General features: G+C 35.0%; 2 protein-coding genes across 4 annotated transcripts; one reads left to right on the top strand and one right to left on the bottom strand.

The window, feature by feature from the left end:
* Positions 1-7199: 7199 nt before the first annotated feature.
* CAT9 (cationic amino acid transporter 9) lies at positions 7200-12987 on the top strand. The gene is made up of 8 exons (XM_059578891.2): positions 7200-7516; positions 9760-10166; positions 10251-10427; positions 10570-10794; positions 10882-11058; positions 11549-11776; positions 12399-12488; positions 12638-12987. The coding sequence occupies exons 1-8, from the start codon at positions 7261-7263 to the stop codon at positions 12776-12778; spliced, it is 1701 nt and encodes a 566-aa protein (XP_059434874.2). The 5' UTR covers positions 7200-7260; the 3' UTR covers positions 12779-12987.
* Positions 12988-14082: 1095 nt separating this feature from the next.
* Positions 14083-17995, bottom strand: LOC132162603 (FKBP-like peptidyl-prolyl cis-trans isomerase family protein). Of its 3 annotated transcripts, none has more exons than XM_059572885.2 (7): positions 17789-17995; positions 16321-16413; positions 15989-16203; positions 15619-15728; positions 15385-15493; positions 15183-15259; positions 14083-14413 (listed from the first exon to the last, which is right to left on the bottom strand). In XM_059572885.2, exons 2-7 carry the CDS (start codon positions 16392-16394, stop codon positions 14294-14296), a joined length of 705 nt encoding a protein of 234 aa, XP_059428868.1. In that variant the 5' UTR covers positions 16395-16413; positions 17789-17995; the 3' UTR covers positions 14083-14293. The 3 variants fall into 3 exon arrangements, with proteins under 3 accessions (XP_059428868.1, XP_059428862.1, XP_059428875.1); XM_059572879.2 differs by having other exon boundaries at positions 16321-16417; positions 17789-17994; XM_059572892.2 differs by lacking the exon at positions 17789-17995 and having other exon boundaries at positions 15989-16210; positions 16321-16411.
* Between the last annotated feature and the right edge of the window lie 3857 nt (positions 17996-21852).

The following is a 21852-nucleotide window of genomic DNA, read 5'->3' on the forward strand; positions in this document are numbered from 1 at the left end:
ATACTCTATATTCAAGTTTAATTAAGTAGTCTTTAGAATGAATTCAAGTTTGGTTATGATCTTAATTGAGTAGATAAAATAAAGTAATTTCCTATCATTTTTAGTTAAGAAATTTTTTTTAATCTTTGTTAACCCACATTAGTAATAGTAAAATTTACTACTTATGACCCATTCGGATTGTGGAATAGATGTTCAAGTAAGAAAATGAATATGTATTACTAGGAATAGAAGAGGTTGGAATGAAATAATTATTTCAATTCTTTAGGCTCCATTGGATAGAGTTTTCCTCCAAACTAGAATGGAGGAATTTTCTTCAACATAATCTATAAAAGTGATATATATCTATTTTTTTAATAACATATGAGATGTACATGAGTTTTTAATAAAATTTATTCTAACGTTATCCCTGCTATTAAAAATGCATGTGTTTTTCACATATTCAAGGGACACATGTCACTTTTATAAACTAACTTGAAAGAAATTCCTCTAATCCAGTTTAGATGAAAACTCTATTTGGTCCCATTTAGTTTGTGGAACGAGTATTCAATTAGGAGAAGAAATAGGTATTACTGGGAATTGAAAAAGTTTGAATGGAATAATTATTCTAATTCTTTAATTTGGTAACAATACACATGGTCTAAATGAAATTGAATCAAAATTACTAAACCCCCCCTCCCCCCACATTATTATTATTATTATTATTAGGAAAAAAAAAAACTTTTTTAAAAAGGTAAGTGGTCGGCCACCCACAAAAGGGGATGGTCGCACCACCCCCGAAGCACCTCATGATGGACCCACGAGGCGTTCCGGAGGTGGTCGCACCACCCTCGTTGCTATTGGGCGCACCCCCCGAAATTCAACAGGGGGAGCCGCGGCCACCCCCAACGACCTGCAGGGGTGGCCGTAGCCACTCCGAGATGCCATGGGGGTCGTCACACCACCCCCCGCCTCTTATGTGGGTGGCCGATCACCCCAATTCGGTGGTCGGCCACCGAATTTAAATTCTATATTTTTCCTTCTTTATTTTTAGTTTAATAATTTAAAATATATATATATATATATATATATTCCATTTCTCAAAGGAATAATTATTCCTCTCATTTTTTAGAGTAATAGTTATTCATGTGTTGAATGAATTAGTGATTCCCACGGGAATAGCCATTCATAGGAATAGACCTTAGCAAACAAAAAAATGGCTATTCCTATCCATTCTAGGGTTTATTCCGCAAACCAAACATGCTATTAGTTTGGTAGCAACACATATTTCATAATTGGAATTTAACCAAAATTACTAAAAAGCTCATATGAATTATAATTTTTCCAAAACTCAAATAAAATAAAAAAGAAAAACCTTGTGGGTGGGCCGGCCACCCCAATGTGACCAAGGCCACCGTGATGGCTCTAGGGCTGGTTGCGCCACCCCTAGAAGACCACAGCAGGAACTAGGGGTGGTCGTGCCACCCTTTGGGGGTGACGCTGCCACTCAGAAGGTTTTTCATTTTTTTTCTTTAAAGTTGGAGAGAAATTAAAAAAAAAAAAAAAAAAAAAAAAAAAAGGGTTTTTTGGAAAAGTTTGTCAATTCCTTCAGGAATAGCTATTCCTGTGTGGAAGGGATTAGTAATTCCCATGGGAATAACTATTCCTAGGAATAGACATTTACCAAACAAAATAATGATTATTTCATAGGAATAACCATTTTATTCCAGAGGTTTATTCTGCAAACCAAACAGGCACTTAATCCACTTATACTTCAATTTTATTAGTTTCTACGATGAAATTATTAGAACTAATAATTAATCTAAATAGAGAAAGAAAATAAAAAACAAAAAGATTTTAATTGGTTCGACATATGGCCTACGTCCACACATTAAAGCATTTTCTTAGCTACATCTTTGTTTTTTTTCACTTTATTATTTGATTGTATACAAGACTCTATTTATAGTCTTGTCACTTGAGTTCTTGTAATTATTGTCTATTGAGCTTTTGTAACTATTGTCTTTTTAACTCTTGTAACTCTTGTCTTAATAGAAATAATATGATTTTGATTTTTTTTTTTTTTTTTTTTATGTTGATTCATATTAGAATACTAATTAAATTATTAAATCAACAATTTGTTATCCATTCACGCTTTTGAAATAAGTGTTAACATGGTATCAAAGCAGAAATGGTCACTTTGTCTCTACCATTCACTTCTAAGTTTGAGACTTTTAGATAAACGGTAATTTAACTTAACATATTAACCACACAAAAGATTAACCTTCAATATCTACGAAATTGAATTTGGATTTGGTCAAGTTTCATTTGTTAAGCAATCAAACTTCAAGATTGAACTTAATTTTGCGTGATTATCTAATGAACAAGCTCAAATGAGAAGTCTGATGAGCCGATTTTTTTTTTTTTTTTTGGGAAAAATATATTTTATCTCCCCGAAGTTGTACCACTTTTTCTTTTTGCCTCCAATATTTTAAAAATTGACAATGTACTCCAACCAAGTTTTTGAAATTTTAAATGTAACGACCTCATTAATAATTTATGTCTTCTTTGACATAAATTATTGAAAAGACCTAAATGCCCACATTAAAAAAATTAAGCAAAAATTAAAAAAAAAAAAAAAACAAAAACAAAAGGGTGGCTCCGTCCACCCTATGGGTCATTTTGGGGTGGCTGAGCCAATCCCATTTGGTCGCAATTAGGGGGTAGCGAGCCACTCCCACAGCTCATGGGAGTGTGGGTGTGTGGCCGGCCACCCCCAATTTCTTCTTTTTTCTGTTTTTTTTTTTAAAAAAAAAAAATTAAAAAATTAAAATTGGGTCATTTCAGGAATTCATTTGTACACTAAGCAATTTTGAAAATTTTGCACTGAAAACGCACCTGCGGCGCACGTGAGCCATTTTCCGTCAAAAAATACAAAAAATGGTTAAAGGATGGGTTACATTGAAAATTTTGGAAAACTTTGTTGGACATTGCCAATTTGTAAACATTAGAGTCAAAAGTAAAAATGTAGTGAAACTTTGGGTAACGGGTCCTTTTCATTTCAAATGAAGTGGAGAGGCAATTAGTGTACTTATGAGGGGTAAAATGATCATTTTTATTTTTGGACTATTTTAACCCTCCTAAATACATTAATTGGATCCTTTCCATTTCATTTCCTTCTCTGAAACTTTGAGGAATAAAATGTATATTTTCCTTTTTTTTTTAAAAACACAAATTGAAGAGTTAAATTAATGAATAGCTTGACTTGTTTAAAATACTTGTGAAATGGAGATGATCCTTCTTTGGCCTAGGGGTGGTTCGGCTACCCCAATGGCCAAAAAGAGGGTGGCAAAAGCCATCCCCAAAGGCCTTGGGGGTGGCTCGGCCACCCCCAGATGCCATAGAGCCACCCCTTGTGGCCTGCTTGGAGTTGGGGTGGTCGAATGTAATACCCCGATGAAACACCAAGTTTTAAAAGGCTAATAATTTACTACAAAGCGACAAAACATTTTCATAAAACATATAGTGTTAAAGCCCAAAGACCCACCCCTTATGAGTAGCACAACCCCTTGAGGCTTTCAAACCAAAACCCAAGAACTTCACTATCTGATCGAATGTTCGTTAGGAGGATTGCACAAACGTTCACTCTTAACCTAAGTGCAAGTGTTTGCTTGGGGGACCACCATGAGCTTTCATTGACTAGTCTTTAAGCTACTGGGTAATACACAAACGTACGCTTGAAGCCTTTTATTCGTTGTGTAATAGTACGCAAACGTCCGCCCCGTAGTACCTGAACCCTTTTATCCGACGCAGCTTTAATGGGCAGGTCACTATATGACGTACATCATTGGTAGCGTGGGCCACCTGAGGTCGGAATCGGTTGGACTGTTAATGTTGTAGATGGTAGCGTACAATGATTGAGACACCAACATAGTATTACAGGTCCCTTGAAACAATGACAACCCTGCTGAGAAGGGATAATATCTCGAGTAGATCATATATGATAGTTATGACCTACAAAACATTAGTTTTCTGCATTAAAATACCTAGGTGATTGCCGTTGGAAGTACATCGCCTTTTATTAACAAAACAATACTTTTATGGTGTATAAACAAATACAACACATCTTTCATCTGTTTATCAACAATGCACATTTATTTCTATTTAATAATAACTGGCTCATGCCATATCTAATTATGAGGTTTACTTATTAAGTCATTAGACTTACGCAGTTATTACTCATATAGGAAACTTATTTCTAGAACCAAAGGGTGGCACGGTTGCCACTACAAACCTTGCTTAAGAACGATCTTTTCATTGTCATCAGGTTTGCTTAAGTTAATAGTTGTTCAGTGTCTTGTTTTGAGGATTATACTTGTCCCTGTAATGATTAATATACTTCTCAGATTTATTTTACCTTCCTATGCATTAATTCTAATGATGCTTAGATGGCGATTTTTCATTTAGCCACCACTCATCAATTGGTTAAACACTTAAACTGGGGTATTTGCCAGTAACCGTACTAGATTGGCCAATGCCAGATTTGGGGGCGTTACAGAAGCCACCCCTATTTTGGCCATTGGGGGTGGCCGAACCTTGGGGGTGGTTCGGTCACCCCCATAATTTTTCAATTTTTTTTTAGGTTTAGTTTTTTTATTTTTATTTTTATTTATTTATTTATAATTTTTTTTATAATTATATTTTGTATTTTTAATATTTTTTTTAGGACATGTGGAATTTCTAGGCATTTCGTTACTTTGGGCTAACAAAGGTACTATGTTGGTCTTTTCTCGTAAGTCAAGTACCATTTAAGATATAATTTGAACCTCAGGTTGGGAAAAATAAAAATGTGCAAACCTAGATACCAATAAAGTATTTAACCCTATATTGTAACTAAAATGGCATGCAAAACAATTGGAGTTTATGGCACACTTCCTAACAAGAAGAGGCTGCATGTAAACCTCTTTGGCAAGATCTCTACTGAGAAACACATTCTTAACATCCATATGAAAATAGGTGCCAACGACGGACAATTACAATGAAAAGTAAGGAATGAACAGAAGTAAGCCTAGCAATAAGAGGAAAGGTCTCCTTGTAGTCAATGTCATACTCATGTGTAAGCCCCTTTGCAATAATTCGTGCTTTTGTATCGTTCAACTGATCCATCTGACCATGTTTTGATCTTGTAAACTCACATGCGACCTAATGTAGTTTTGCTAGGAGGCAAATCCACCAGGTCCAGGTGCGAGTTTTGGTAAGAGCAATAAGTTATTCAGACATTGCTAACTGCCAAAGAAAGTCATTATAAGCCTCACAAAAGGAGAGAAGCTCATGAAGTGTAGCAAGGGCATTGCAACAATGATAATTACTAAGGTAAGAAGGTGGTGCTCTTACCCAGGTGGAACGACAAGGCTCCGAGATGGCAGCGAAAAAGGGTGCAGAAGAGGAAGTGGGAGGATCAAAAGCCTAAATAAATTCAATGGAAGCAACTATTGTACGTTGCCTGTAGAGCACAAGGTACATGAGTCAGAGGAAGAATATGGGTGTAGATGAAGATAGGGGTGGACAAGCGAGGTGGTTATTCATCACTAATAACTACTAACCTCAAATAACCACAACCAGATGACCGCATAACTACTTAAGTCGGTTGCAATTACCAATTATAGGTATTGAGAAACGCGGTTAATAACCGGTTTATAATATATAATACAATATATATTGAAAATTTTAATATATCAAATGTTCATTGCTCGACTTTTTGATATTTGACAAATAGTTACCTAGTGTGAGTTCATGTGGAGACAGGAGCATGATCTCCCACTTTTTTTTTTTGTTGATATTTTTATACTGTAAATATTTTAATGATATTCAAAAGTCATCCATACATAACAAAAAAAATTAAAATTAAAATCAAAATCAAAATCTATTAAATTCGTATTTTAGGTCATTGATGTAAGCATAATCATAGACAATAACTGAGCAGATTAATTCCCCACTACTAGGTGATGTAAAGCTCTTCCTAAATAAATCAAAATTTGATGTAACAAATTATGAACGTGTATTTTTTTTTTTTTTTGAAAGTATAAAAATATCATTAGATTTGAGCAAATATCAAAGTATAAAAATATATAAAAAATTGAAATAGTGTAACAATTTATGGCTTAAAAAGAAAATGATTACCGGGCCTTCATTAACCACGTCACCACCGATTGCAATTAACCACTAACCAGCTTAGCGGTTGTGGTTGCAGTTATGAGAAAATAACTATAACCATAACACCCCTAAATAAAAAGAAGTGTTAGAGCACTCTTTGCATCTTCATCAAAATCATTTTTTGGTTATTTTGGTGAGACAATTTAACAAAAGTGGCTTAAATTTTTACTTTTCAGACTCATTACTTAACCAAAAAAAAAAAATAGTGAAGTGAACAGTACTCACCAAATATAAAAAGTGATGTTCACTCACTTATTGATTAAACAACTCATTTCTCTCTATTTCTTTTTGCTTTTTGTTTATCTCCCTTCTTTTAATAGTTAAAAAAAAAAAGAATAAACAAATCTTTGAAAGAAAAATATTTAAATTGAATAGTAAAAGTTGATTGTTAAAATAGTAAGTCTACTGGGGTGTTCTAAAAAAGTGAGTTGTTAAAATAGAAAAAAAAAATGTACTTTTGATTATTTTTGTGAGTAAAATTTGGTGAGACTGCTAAGAATGTTCTAATTAGAGCACTCCTTGCAACCTCACTAAAATCATTTTTTGGTTATTTTAGTGAAGCAATTTAGCAAAATTGATTTAAATCTATACTTTTCAAACTTGCTATTTTGACCAAAATAAAATGATGAGCATAAAGTGTTCGCTCATTTGAGTGAGTACTGTTCATTCACCAAATGAATAAAAAATACTATCAATTTTCTCTCTCTTTTCTTATTCTTTAAAAAATTTTAAAAAATATATAAAGAAGTATTTAAAAAAATATATTTAAATGAAATAATAAAAGTTAAAATAATAATATAAGAATCACATCTGTCCGACATGAAAGACCAAGACGCCTTGAGATGGGATGATACTTCATAGAATTTGATACCCCTTGTGATACCCCTTTTATGTTCGACACAGTAAGCAGTTGGTGGGCCCACTTTACCTCTCAAACAAATTTACCGAACACCCATTTCGGCCACTATAAATACCATTATTTCTTATTTCTCCACGACATCAATCTGATAAAAACAATTGAAAAGAAAAAACGAAAAAAGAAAAAGAAAAAGTCTCTCAGCAATCAGCATAGCCATGGGCGGCAATGAGACTCGAAGAAATTCTTCTTCTTCTACTACTGATACGTCGTCTTGGTCATCTCATTTCTGGTCCTCGGCGAGCAGAAACAAGCCCCTGCTTTCTCCATCGGAAACCGGAGTCCGTAGAAGCTCCGGCGAAGAACTCGTCCGGCGGCTCGGCTTGTTGGATTTGATTCTCATCGGCGTCGGCGCGTCTATCGGTGCCGGCATCTTTGTAGTCACCGGCACCGTCGCTCGCGACACCGGCCCTGGTCTGTCTAATTTTCACTTCAAATACTTCTAATTTTGCTCAATCCATTGCTTTTTAGCAAAACGCAAGTGTATGCTAACAGTATGAATTGGCTTAAGTACTTAGGTCGAGTTCTTAAAATGTTAATCGTTGTTTTAAATTCAATGGTTCAGATTTTGTAACATCATCATACGTGCTAGCAGCTTTTTCAAATTTTGTCATGTCAGTATACAACTTAACTCAGAATGCGTTTTGCCTTGCAATTTTGCAAGCCAACCGTCCATTCTTAATCAAAATCATGGAAAGAGTTTAGGAGTCTGTTAAAAAAAAAACTTGTTGAAAAGGTGGAAAAATGTATGCTTTCGTGTAGCAGGCAAATAGGTGACTTTTTAAGTCGAATCGTGATTTTGCGCATCGGGTGTCACCTACTAGGATTCCCTTCATTAAATAATGAAATCCCAAGAATACCACTTAAAACACAACCAAACCCTTAAGGTAGGTTTGGTACGTGGAATGACTATTTTATTAGGAAAATAAATAGCTTTTATTGGTAATGAAAGAAGGTAGAATGAAATAGCCTCAAAATAACCATTCTTAAGGGAATGACTATTCCTTAAATTGAAGAGTAGCTAGTCCTCTCAAAATGTGTTAAGAGTATCATATACTCTAACACCAAGGCTATTCTATTACACATTCTTCCATTTCCAATAAAATCTATTCTTTTTTTTCTAATGGAATAGCCATTACGCTTGCCAAAAGTGCCATTTTTTCTAATCAAACTCTTAAGGAAACTTTCCCGGTTTTGTATAGTATTACTCGCGTAAAGGGTGCTTTTGTGACAGATGATTTGAAGTTATTTAGTGGTTTACATCAGTGGAATGTAAGCTTTATCAGTGTGGGTTGCGATTGGGAAGTGAATGTCCTTACTTCATTTTTTGATTTGTTGTATTGTTTTACATTGAGACAGGGAGGTGAAGACAAGCTGGGTCCCTTCCAGGAGAGGGATGTTTGATGTTAAATCTTTTTATAACGTTCTTGTACCCCATGACAATGCCTCTTTCCCTTGGAAGAGTATGTGGCAGCTTAATGTCCTCTTAAGAGCAACGTTTCTTGCTTGGACAGTCGCCCTAAGGAAGCTTCTCACCATGGATAACCTAAGGAAAGAGTGTGTCATTGTGGTTGACTGGTGTTGTATTTGTAAGAAGAGTTGGGAGATTGTGGACCATCTTCTTCTCCATTGTGAGACCGCCAGTGCTTTGTGGAGTGCCATCTTCAGTCGTCTTGAATTAGCTTAAGTTATGCCTAGAAGAGTAATAGACCTTTTCGCTTGTTGGAGAAGGTTGGGAGGTAGTCCTCAAACTGCAGTTGTGTGGAAAATGGATTTGTCCTGCCTTTTTGTGGTCTCTTTAGAAGAAATAAATGATAAAATTTTTGAAGACCGCGAGAGGATGGTGGTAGAACTAAAGTCATTTTTCAAAATTCTTTATCATTGGACAACTGCCTTAGATTTTAATTTGCTACGTTTTCATAACTTTCTTGAATTGTTTTGTCGTTCTAGTTAGGTATTTCTCTTGTATACTTCATTTGTACTTGGGTTGCGCCTTTGCGCTTTTCAATGATATTTCGATTACTTGTTAAAAAAATTAATTTTGTAAAAAAAAAAAGAAAGAAGAAGAATTGGCTTGTTTTGTTTGGGCACTGTAATTTGGATATTATGTGCTAGGAATTGACACTATGGGGTAGGTTGCAACGTTAGTGAGAATGTTGACAGCGGAACTGGGAGACACTGATTCATGCTTGCCATGCTTGCTAGGAATTGACACTATGGACTTGAAATAGGTGTCTAATGTATGACTTAAAAGTTATTTTCTTTGCTAGATTTCTTAACTATTTTTTACCATTGGACTTGAAAGAATGTGTAAAATAGATAGTCATGAAACACTGCACCTAAACTTGGAGTGTTGTAACTATCTATTATTGTTGAGAGATAATCATCAGGACCTTGATTTAACACGTCAGGAACAATCTTAACCCAAAAATTTAAGCATATAGGTTTGGGTTCATAATGCTATTTTAACCACCTATTTTGGTTGTTATTACTTGATGAGGATTCGATCATACATGAAGCTTGAATAATAATGTGTTAGAACATTATTTTCATGCTATAAAACCTCAAAAACTTGTTTTAAAATTTGCTGGCACTAGTGCTATTTGGTGTTACTGGTCCTGTTGTGACTTTATCCTTTTTTGGTAATTGTGATGCAGGAGTCACGATTAGTTTTATCCTCGCTGGAGCATCATGTGTCTTAAATGCGCTTTGTTATGCCGAACTAGCTTCTCGTTTTCCTGCTGTTGTTGGCGGAGCCTACTTGTATACGTACACAACCTTTAATGAACTCACTGCTTTCCTTGTATTTTCCCAATTAATGCTTGACTATCATATTGGGGCTGCTAGCATAGCACGAAGCTTAGCAAGCTATGTAGTCACGACTCTAGAGCTCTTTCCCTTTTTCAAAGACATTCCAAATTGGATTGGCAATGGTGAAGAGTTTCTTGGAGGAGCTTTCTCTATCAATGTATTAGCTCCGATTCTCCTAACACTTTTGACCATAGTTCTTTGCCGGGGCGTTGGAGAATCCTCCGCTGTGAACTCATTCATGACTATGCTAAAGGTGCTCTTTCCATATTACTATTCTCCAAAATCAAGCATGTGTCTGTAATCAAAACATTAATACTTACTATGCCTTTTGCTGCAGGTCATCATTGTTATTATTGTCATCTTTGTTGGTGCTTTTGAGATTGATGTTTCAAATTGGTCTCCTTTTGCTCCAAATGGTGTTAAAGCTATACTGACTGGAGCTACTGTTGTATTCTTTGCATATGTTGGATTTGATGCAGTTGCAAATTCTGCTGAAGAATCAAAAAGACCGCAGGTATATCATATTGGTATTGATTTGATGCTTTCCAGAGTGTGGTACTGTAGTAATTTGAATTTTTTGTTATCAGTTGCAATATTTATAGACCACCTTATTGTCTAACATTTTTCTTCTGTTCTCTTTACCTTTGATCTGTCAGCGGGATTTGCCTATAGGCATCATGGGAAGCCTTCTTATATGTATTGCATTGTACATTGGTGTCTGTTTAGTGATCACTGGAATGGTACCTTACAAGTTCCTTGGGGAAGATGCTCCTTTGGCAGAAGCCTTTACATCCAAAGGCTTGAAATATGTTTCTGTTTTGATAAGCATTGCTGCCATCGCTGGACTTACAACCACCCTTCTAGTTGGTCTTTATGTTCAGGTGAATCACTTCAGACTTGTCATAATTGATGTGCCCTTATCATGTAGCATGTGCCATTGTAAATGATGGGATGTTTCTCATGAGCAGTCTCGGTTATATCTTGGGCTTGGAAGGGACGGGTTACTACCATCAATATTTGCTAAAGTACATCCAAAGTACCACACTCCTATTCATTCTCAGGTCTGGGTTGGTATTGTTGCTGGCGTTTTGGCAGGATTATTTAATGTGCATGTGCTCTCACACATACTTTCAGTTGGAACATTGGTGAGTCAGTTTAGAATTTTTGTTTGTAACATGTTGAGGTTGTTTCCTTTTATCAATTTGTTATCTATATGATTTGAAGCTGGTTTTTATCTGCCTAAGTGAATGTGTCATGCAATTGCCAATCACATCATCACATTACCCTCAGTTCATGCATATGATGGAACTGTCCAAAGAATGATGAATGGCATGTGTTAAGGGGAAAGAAAATGGAAGAGAGTATGAATCAAGAAGGGCTGTATATTTTCCTACTATGCAGCCCTCAATCCATTTCCACATTATAGGAGAATTAGTTACAATGATTAGGGAATATTCTGAGAATGACAGCTGGTAGGGAGAGAATTCCTTCTAGAAGGGTACAACATATATCAAGCATTCTAACAATTGTAATATTTCTATGACTTGACATCATTATTACTACTATTCTTGTGCATTTTTGTCATTAGAAAAATTACTTTATCTTCACCTCTCATTATACATTGGCTTGCATCAGACAGGCTATTCTGTTGTCTCAGCATGTGTTGTAGCTCTTCGGTGGAAGGATAAGACAGCAAGTCAAGTGTCATCTTCATCCTGGCGGGAAGGTCTCATCTGCCTCATTACAGTTGCTTGTGGTGGTTTGTGTGCTGGACTATTCTACCGTGTCAATGCTTCATTTATCTTTCTGATTCTTGCTGTAGTTGTGGCAATTATCGCCTCTCTTGCTCTCTGTTTCCGCCAAGTGAGTACTAATCTCTGCTTTAGAAAGGATGTTCCACTTTAGTAATTGTGTGCTGCCTGCAGTATGATATTAAAAGGCTTCAATATTTTCCCCTCCTGTACTCACATATCCAGAAAGGTTTAACCAATCTCACCTAACATAGGGTCATCAAAGATTTGCCATATTGAAGATGGATTGGAGGTGTTTTCTTACAATCAAAAAAGAAGAACAAGAAAAAAAGAAGGATTAGAATTAAAATTATTGTTCATTGCATTAAAATTATTTATGTTTTTGTTACCTGAAGACACGTGGTTTTTGAGAAGCATGACAAGGGTGACACGGGTAAAATGAAAATGGTAACAACATTAGAAGTCTATAATTTACAATTGTGCATCTCTAATATCATATCCAGTCCTTGTGTCGTACTATTGTTATTATTGTTAAAATTAAAATTACATTATTAGAAGCAAGAAGAAAAAGAGGGGGTGGGGGCATGTTATTCTGATAGCTTTCCAGTGGGTGATGCTGTCATTATTTATAGGATGGAAGGCTTTGTTCATTTCAATCCATGTAAGTGACTCGTGGATAAGTTGCATTGATTATAGTGCTCTGTCTGATCCCTTTTATTCATTCTTCTTCTCAGGTTTATGCAAGCCCACCAGGGTTTTCTTGTCCTGGGGTTCCTGCTCTTCCAGCTGTTTGCATCTTCTTCAACATGTTCCTATTTGCTCAGGTATGCTTATAAATGCACCTCTTTTTTGAATAGGCAATTAACTTAACGTAACCCGACAGAGTACTTTCAGGAAGATATTGATGAAGTAAATGAAAATCAAAGACTTTTGATATCACAGCCGATAACATAAACTTTTTTTTTCCTGGCAGCTACACTATGAAGCATGGGTTAGATTCATTATCCTCAGCATTATTACTATTGGTGTTTATGCATTTTACGGGCAGTATCATGCTGATCCGAGTTCAGAAGAGACTGTTATCTATCATAGGGCACCTAGAGAAGATGCTTGATAATTATTTCTTTAGGAATGTCACATGCATCTTGATATCAGTTGTTACCTCTTGTAGCATTAGTTTTCTTGTATTTACTTGTATTGGAGTAGGTTGCAGCCCATTGTATCATAACAGAATGATTTGTTGGACCAATATGTTGGAAACCAATATTATTCATCTATACATGCAGTTATCATTAATAGCAAAAATGTGTTTATGGATTTTTATCTTGAGAACTCATGTTAATTATCTGGCTACAAGCTGCAACAAATCTCCGTCAGATCAAGGGCGCTCTCTCCATACCCGTGCAACGTCGATACGCATTAAGCTTTACTTTGCATATTTGTCTGGGTTCGATGTTCTTAAGAATGGTTCTCTTAATTCATATCAAGGATTAAAAAAGAAGAAGCACATTTTGTTTGCTAGCAATGAAGGCAATTACTGGTAAACAAAGATACGACTTATCTGCCATCAAGCAATGTGATTTAATGCAATGACCATGGGTTTATTCCTTCCCCTTTTCCTAAGATCAATTTTCTCCACAAGGGTGCTTCTCTGACTATATAAGCAACAATATAAAAGCAAATTTTGTTGGTAAATGATTAATATTAGTGCCTTGGTTCTATGATTAGAGCACAGGGGTATTCAGGTTTTTATTTTTGGGTAATAAGTAAATAAAGAACAAACAAAGAAACAACAACGCCAATAGAAAAGTGTTAAGAGGGGTGGATTCCGGCCCATTTATTACACGGTAAGTGCAAAAGTTTGTCCTTCTATTAACCTTTTTGGCTTTTCATTTGGAAGAAGCAGTAAGGGCAAGGAGAGTGTCGGGAGATGATGGAGGAGATCCACCAGTCAGTGGTGTGGGCAAGGATGACTGCTAAAGAATCACCTTCTAAAATGAAATTTTGCAGGTTGAGGGAGACTGCATTTGAGCCACAATTCTCTTTGGAAGCAAATTTTGCTTTGAAAAGCAACAGAAGTCCTTTCCATTTTGCTAACTGCTAACCAAACAACGCCATTAGATGAACTTGGTTGCCTTACAGGACAACAAATTTGTTGCAGTTGTCGGCCATCACCAACACAGTGCATTAAGCCACCATGATTCCACTTGCATGGCAGCCACTTTACCAAAGAAATGGCATGCCTTCTAATATTTTGTAAAATAATATGTATTTAACTTTTCTTTAGGTTAAAATCAGAATCTTGTTTGCTAATAATAAAGGTAGTATTTCCTAATCTTCATTCAATTATATGCATAAATATTTCAATTTCCAAAAAAAAAAAAAAAGCTTTGTTGTCATTCATGTTCCAAATTAGAATTGAAAAATCTAGCTTGCATTGAAGATGTAAACTGTTCATTCATTCAAACAGGATCTGTTATACATAAAAAAATAAAATAAAATAAAATAAAGTAATAAGATACTTAAGACTCAAAATGGGAACAATATAGCCTCATCACTTTTTTTTTTTTTTTTTTTTTTCTTCTATTCAAAGCGGGAGAGGGGGAAAAGGGGAATATAGCCTCATCACTTAATTGCACACAACATCAGAGTAAAAAGCTATGGTCCTCCTTTGACAGTTCTGAACGCCAAGCAGTTCCACATCAAAAACTTCAAACTGTTTTGAGCTGAAAAAGGTGGAAGGCCCAACCTGAAGGAACAAGATAATCTTATCAATGGAGTCAATATAATATCACATTGGAAATGTAGTTGGACAAATTTGCATGTTTGGCACCCATCCCTCCTAAATTTAGAGTGCGTTTTGCACTACGATTTCGCAGACTAAAATGTGATTTTAAACAAAGTCACATAAAATGTATAGTTTGAAAGTATGTTTTTTAAAATTGCAATTTGAAAAAGTAGAAAAATCTTCGTTTTCAAATTGCAGGCAACAAGGTGCATTTTTAAAAAATGCACGATTTAAAAGGCTAAACTACGTTTTTTAAAAATCATAAGTTTTGAAATCAAAAACCCAAATAGACCCTTAGTATCAATACAAATATATGACATTCCAACTTCAACCAAGTAAGAGGGGTAAGCATTAATTTGAATCTAGAGATGTGCCTATATCCTGGATGGGTGGCAAACATCTTGAAGGATCACTCTATCAAAGAAGAAAACTAAAGAAATCGTTTCTTGGACAGTTAACATGATCATGTTAATGTCTCTACTGCATATCATGACCCAAGCTGGACCCATATCACCAAAAATCATATTTGTCCAAACCTGCATTTTCTCCAATACTTCAAAGTTTCTCAAAAACTCAATTAAAAGTGTGTGTGTGTCTGTCGGGCGAGGCCGGGAGGGGGTACTGGAACTGTTAAGCCAACTGCTAATTCTACCTGAACAAGGCCAATTTACAAAAAAGAAAAAGAAAAAGAAAAAAAAGAGAAAGTAAATAAGAGATTTGAGAAACTGACCGGGGGTCCAAGTTCTGGTGGAATAATTATTCTTCTCTTTCCCCCAGGCCGCATGTCTTTAATACCTTCCTCAAATCCTGCATACAATTCTGTAGCTTAGCTACTCCCTTTTTTTTTTCTTCTTCTTTTTTTTCCTCATCATATGATTACAAAGAAAGAAAACAACATTATCACAATGTCCAGAATTAGTTTCTCATCTCACCTGGGACCAATGCATTGTTGCCCAAGCGGATTTTGGCAGGGGCACCCTGTAGGTATGTGCTGTCAATACGGCGGCCGGACTCATTATAACCAACATAGTGAAAAGTCACCTGCAAAGGACCTCAAGTCAGGGTTCAGGTTAGGATTGGAAGAGAAAATTTTCAAAACATATATGCATCCTCAAATCACATATTCCTTAAAATACCACAGCCATCAAAGACAATGAAATAAAAACCTGCTGACCATCCTTTGGGCAATCACCTTTACCAACTTCAAAATCCCGATATATAAGCCCTGAATCACATTTGATGTAGTTTTCTGATGCTACTACCTTCACCTGGAAACCTGAAACAATTATTCAAACATGAATGTTGATTCCAGGAATTGTTAATATAATAATTGCAAAGAGTTGTGACATAGCAAGCAGAGAGAGAGACAAAGTGCATGTGTATTTGCACGAAATTTGTTATGATTACAGGATATTAAACGAAGCCACGACATATATTTTAATTAGGTCTGATAGGGTAGCATTTTACTAGATCAATTATTTAAAGCATAGCACATAATAAGATTTAATGGATTCACAACAAATCCATGACACAAACCTTCTCTAACAAAACTTGGAAACTCTTCAGGTGCATTGTTCTCTCTCTGTATCCGCTTATTTTGTTCTAGCAAGCGTTTTTCATCATATGGATTTGTACTCTTTGTCTTTCCAGACGAAGACAAAGTTGGAAACAAGGCTGTTGTGACCGAAACAAAGAGGAGAAGCCTCCGCCTTAAATTCTCATCACTGTATGATATATAACCGTTCTGGGTGCTGGATACTTAAAAATAAAATTGTCATAAGTAACTTTTCTTCTTTTGTTTTAGAAGAAAAGAAAAAAAAAAAAAAAAAAACAACTGAAATCCATCAATCAATTCATTAAAGTCTAACCTTTCATCTTTCAAGTTGTGAATTGAGCAGCAATGCATAATTTGCTTTTTCGGAGTACAGAAAGTTCCTAGCATTGTCCTTGTTGAAAGGGTTCTGCCTGCCACAAAGTGTTGATAGATATATTGATAAAGAGATTGGAATCTTCTGTTTTTTATTTGGGTAGACAAAGATGGTGAAAACATAAATTAGAATATTAATTCAATGATTAAATTCACCATTTCTTATGGTTTGCCCCTCCATTTCCAGTAAAACATTTCATGTGTTGTCTGGTCTTAAACTTTAAGGGAAACTATTCAAATATAACTAAATGATTAAATTAACTATTTTCCACATATTAAGATTTTGGGATAATTGGCGATTTAACATTCCCTTTGATTAGGAAAGGAAATTTTAAAAACTCCTTACAGCAACCACTCTAATCTCAATAAGTTGAAAGAATCCAACAACTTTCTTATTTTCTTCCATTTCTTCTGCTTTTGAATGAAATAGTAATGATTGTGCAAAGACATAATAGGGATATGGTGAATCCTGCTCCACAAGTAATTATAAGAATGCAACTAATTCATTTTATATAGACAAATTTCTAGCACAAACAAATAATAAGCCAAAATTTTCCATAAGAGAACAATGTAAGTATCAAAAGTTATAATCTTAATACTAGCTTCTCAAATGATGTTCTGTCAATAAACAAAATAAAAGAGTTTAATAGGAAATATACTTGTAGAGAGTAACCCCTTGGAACCGAAAAAAATAGTCAATGTATCCTTTTGTTACAAACCATAGACTTCTCCGATCTAGAGAACCAATTTCAGCAGGAAGCTATCAATAACATAACTAATGCAAAGTACTCATGTTTCAGATTGTCATCTTTCTTTCTTATGTATGAGCAAAGTATTCAGCACTTGAAAATGTTAGAATATTTTATATTATTCTCTAATACTATGTTTCCTTCTAGGTTTATAAAATATTCCAACATATTCTCTACCTTAATTATTCTAGATTTACTTGTTCACCACTAATATTCGAACTCCAAACATTTGACTCTGATAACATAAGTTAAATTACCACTTATCTAAAAAAGTTTAAGTTAATAAGAAAAAATTAATTTAATCATTTAATCAATACTTTAAAAATAATGTAAATATCAACATGATGCAAGGAGACAGACAAAAGCTACACAAATTCCATCACTACCCAGCTAAGCTACAACTGATAAAGCGAAAATGAGGCAGTCAATTAAGCACCCGCATGGCTTTGTGGAAACTTAATCTTAGAAATACCCATAAACCATTAGATTGCCCGTAGAGGAAGCTCATTTTAGATTAGCAAAGTCCCTCAAAAAAAAAAAAAAAAAAAAAGGAAAAAAAATTCAACCTTTCTATGCCGCAAACAATATTGGTAGAGCCAGTAGAGGAGATTTTCAAGAACCCATTTGATTCTAGAGAGAGAGAGAGAGAGAGAGACTTACAAGGAAGAGAAGGCTTGGACATGAAAGAGGGAGTTGAGGAAGTTAGCAGCATGGCTTCTATGGGGAATTTAAGCTTAAGCTTCTTCCGGCGAATATATGTTAACCAGAAGAGACTTAGCCGTTTCCGGTGAATGTTATGTTATCCATAGTTGCTTGAAAGGGAAAATATCAAAGGAGTCCCTATCGTTTCTTGTATTCTCGTTTATCCACCTTTGGGTCTGTCAAATGCGATTAACATCCCGTAAACAATTGCTATGTTTATGATAGTTATGAATAAACTTCACAAAATTCTAATGAATTTTCACTTTTTTTTTTTTGACATTATTCTCAAATTTCAAAAATTCTTAATTTAGGGTATTGAAGATTCAATTTTTTGCAATGTCTCATTTCTGTTAGGATTTTGCGTTAAATCATGTCAAAATTTCCAAAATACTCCTATTCTTTTATTTAAAAAATAAAAATAAAAATTGCAAAGATTCAGAAGTTAGCCAGAATTTAATGGAATTTGCAAAAATACTTACGTCTGAATCTTTGCAATTTTTCTTTTTAAATAAAAAATTGTTAGTGGAAGTTCAGAAGAGTTTTGTGAAGCTTTGCTTCTTCTTTTTTAATAAAAAAAAAATATTTTGATGTAATTTAAAGATAAGAAATATTTTTTAAGCAACGTATACATTAAGAAATATTATGTATTTTGAATTTTTTAGGGTTTATTTCATTCCATTCTAGGGGCATATTTTGCAAACCAAATGGGCCCTAATTTTTATGTAATTGAACTCTATTTAACTCGATGCATTTTTATTATGTTCTTCACTACCCACTTTATTTATTATGCTGCATTTCAGACATACAGTTTGTTATGGTTACAGATTCATATGGAGGCTTCTCAAGGATTGTGCGAGAGACCAAGACTTGCTGGATAACATTTCACAATCTCTTTCTCAATGGTCTCTCATTTCAAATAATATTTTTTTGACTTGTAGAATAATGTTAATTAGCGATTTTGTACTACCTGATCTGATACCTTTTTTATTTTTGAGTCTTTAAGTTGAACCATTTTGGACCCAAAACTAAGTCATTTGAGAATTGAATTTTACATGGGATTTGTTGATTTTGTTTTCGGCTAGTGTATTGAGGTGTAAAAAAAATAATGTATTGTTTGTATAAGATACTATATAAATATTTGATATTATTACAATATACTATGTTACATATGAATCAATTTTTAAAGGCATTGTCATATTTAATTTCACATTTTCTCAAGCCCTTATTTTACATATTAAAAAATAACATACTTTTATCGAATAAGCTAAATGGGTTCACTATAGGAGCCCATTTGGGATGGGTCCATTAGATCTCAAATTCCAACATCTCACACTTCGCAAAATGGAAAGAGTATAACATGTTGTTTGTATGATCTTCATGTTGTTTACAAGTTTTAAAGTGCCATGATGAGTTTATGTTGTTATTCTTCTTAAAAAGCAAAAATAATTTCCAACGTTTTAAAACATATTTTGTTTTCTTGTATTATCATGTTGTTGAGTTGTAATATGTCTTTATGTACCTATTAGGAGCCTCGGATGAGAATTGCTACATGTTGATTTAGAAATAGGAACTTTGCTACACTTTGATCGAATGTTCGCTACACTCTGGCCGAATGTTCATCCTCGAGTTTGAGCGTTCGACCACGAGCCCTAACATTTGGAGAGTGTCCAGAATGGGTAATTAGGTTTTTGTGACCTTCTATCTAGTTTGCCTCTCAGCTAGGACTTTATGTGTTTAAGGTAGATTTTGTAGTGTTGCATGTAACACTAGAATATGTTTCGAAATAGCAGAAATTTAGGATGTCTGAAGATTTGAGCGAGCGTATGAGGTAAGTAAATACTTACGACTGCTTTCAATAAAAACGTGCAATATGTTAGCTGACTGAGCACATGTAAGTAGGGCTGTTAAGTGAGCGAAGCGTCTCGCGAGCAAGCTCGGGCTCGGCTCGCATAAACTCGGCTCGTGCTCGACTCGAATATTAAATGAAGCACTTCATGCACACAAATCCTGGCTCGAATATTAAACGAAACAAGCTCGGCTCGACTCGGCTAAGCTCGTGAACAGCTCGTATAAGCTCGAGTGTGTATATATATATATATATATATATATATATATATATATATATATATATATATATATAAACTAAGTAATAGATAATTAATTATAAATCTCATAATTATTAAAACCTTAAAATTGCATTTATATTTAAGCGTTAGAGAATGAAAAATTCTAGACCATTCGTGATGAAAGAAATCATTAAAAATTAGAGCAGATCCAAACGAAAAATTCTAAAGCAATCATTAAAAAAACCTCGATTCAATTAGAGCAGATCCAAACGAAAGGAAGAAGAATCAAGCAAAAACTATTGAGGGAAATTGCGAAAGGCATAAACTATTGATGAATCAAACTGACCCAAACACTATCACTACATGTCTGGTGAGTGAGAGTAAGAAAGTGGAAAATGAGAGTTCAGGTGGAAGATCCGTTGTGACTAGTGAGGGGGATTGAGAGAGAGACGTTAAAAAAATATTTTTTTGTAGGGGGCGTTGTCCCAATGCAGTCTGAATGCAACCTGTTAACTTGTCCCACATTGTTAAGAAAACATCAATCTCTAAGTTTGCTTATCTATAAAATGATGCATATCCTCTCTCTTTGAAACCAAATGCCTTGCTGTATTGACTCAGGCTCCATACTCGACTAGCCAGGCTAAGCAAATACTCATATGCAAACTAACTTCTTAAGCCGTTTAAGAGTACTTGAAGTTAAAATTTTTTAAAAAAACAAAAACATTAAATATAAGAGCCAGCTCGCGAGCTGGCTCGGCTCGACTTATTATTAGCTCGAACTCGATTTTTTTGGCTCGCCCTTGAGCTCGACTCGAGCTCGAGTAAAATTTAAACGAGCCAAGCTTGAATAAGGGAAGCTCGCTCAAGCTCGGCTCGTTTACACCCCTACATGTAAGTTATGAGCTTGTTTACTATTATGAAATTGGGTAAATGTTTAACTAAATGGTTAGTGACAAGTATTGTATGACATGGTATACTGGTACGTTAAGTATAATGATCATGAGCTTACTATATGAACTTGATTCTATGGTCAAATGTTTATGCTTATATAGGCCTTTGATTCAATGGTTGTTCCTGACCAGCGCAACCATGTTTGATTGGCAGGTCAGTATAGAATGTACGTCATTAATAGCGTGGGCCACCCAAAATTGGACTCGGTCAGACTACTAGTGTTATAAATGGTAGCGTGCAAGATCGATGGCACCTGTATTATATTACAGGTCCTACGGGACAACGCCAACCCTGCTAGAAATGGATAATATCCCAGGTAAATTATACAAGATAACTTAAACCTAAATACAACATTAGTTTTCCCTGCATTAAAATATATTGTGATTGTCATTGAGATTACATCCATACTCCTCAAAAACCAAAACTACATTTTTATGGCAATGATAGAGACAACACCTAGCAAGATTGCGAAAACACACGTTTACTTCTGCATTTATAATGAAAGCTCATTTCATACTCAACTTTGAGGTTTACTTATTAGTCTTAGACTTATGCAGTATTTGCGGTTTATCAGGTTGTTTGTTTTAAGATTAAGAGGATTCGTAGGGATGAAGATGCTGGACAAATATTTCTGTAATGCCCCATGAAAATTAATTAACTGGTAATTGACACCATGGTTTGTCTTCCATTCTTATCCCTCAAGAGACAAAACTTAAGTATCTTAACTAAATAAGCTTAAGGGTCGCATGGGGGTGGGGTATTTATAAGGGGAAAAAAGTTGAGGACTTTGCAAGAGCAGGCCTGTAGGGCAGAGAGCGCTCGGTACTACAGTGCTGAGCGTTCGCATACTATTTACCAGTGGTTTTTGGGTTGTAGTCGTACACTCAGGAAATATCCAGTGATCAACAAAAAGTCAACGAGCGCTCGGGTTGGTCTCCCACACGTGCGTTCAGCCAGAAGGTCCAAAATTTCAAAAATGCCCTTCCAGCTGTTCCTAGTGACCCA

Source organism: Corylus avellana, chromosome 2, assembly GCF_965113065.1.
Source record: "Corylus avellana chromosome 2, dhCorAvel1.hap1.2, whole genome shotgun sequence".
Taxonomy (NCBI): domain Eukaryota; kingdom Viridiplantae; phylum Streptophyta; class Magnoliopsida; order Fagales; family Betulaceae; genus Corylus; species Corylus avellana.

Bases quoted from the DNA above. Each gene is read 5' to 3' on its own strand.
- LOC132162603 (XM_059572879.2), bottom strand. From the start codon at position 17,840: ATGCTGCTAACTTCCTCAACTCCCTCTTTCATGTCCAAGCCTTCTCTT. The intron at 16,204-16,320 runs GTTAGACTTTAA...TTAAGTATCCAG, and splicing joins CACAACTTGAAAGATGAAAG to CACCCAGAACGGTTATATAT. The intron at 15,729-15,988 runs GTTTGTGTCATG...TAATTGTTTCAG, and splicing joins TCCAAGTTTTGTTAGAGAAG to GTTTCCAGGTGAAGGTAGTA.
- CAT9 (XM_059578891.2), top strand. From the start codon at position 7,261: ATGGGCGGCAATGAGACTCGAAGAAATTCTTCTTCTTCTACTACTGAT. The intron at 11,059-11,548 runs GTGAGTCAGTTT...GGCTTGCATCAG, and splicing joins TACTTTCAGTTGGAACATTG to ACAGGCTATTCTGTTGTCTC. The intron at 11,777-12,398 runs GTGAGTACTAAT...TCTTCTTCTCAG, and splicing joins TTGCTCTCTGTTTCCGCCAA to GTTTATGCAAGCCCACCAGG.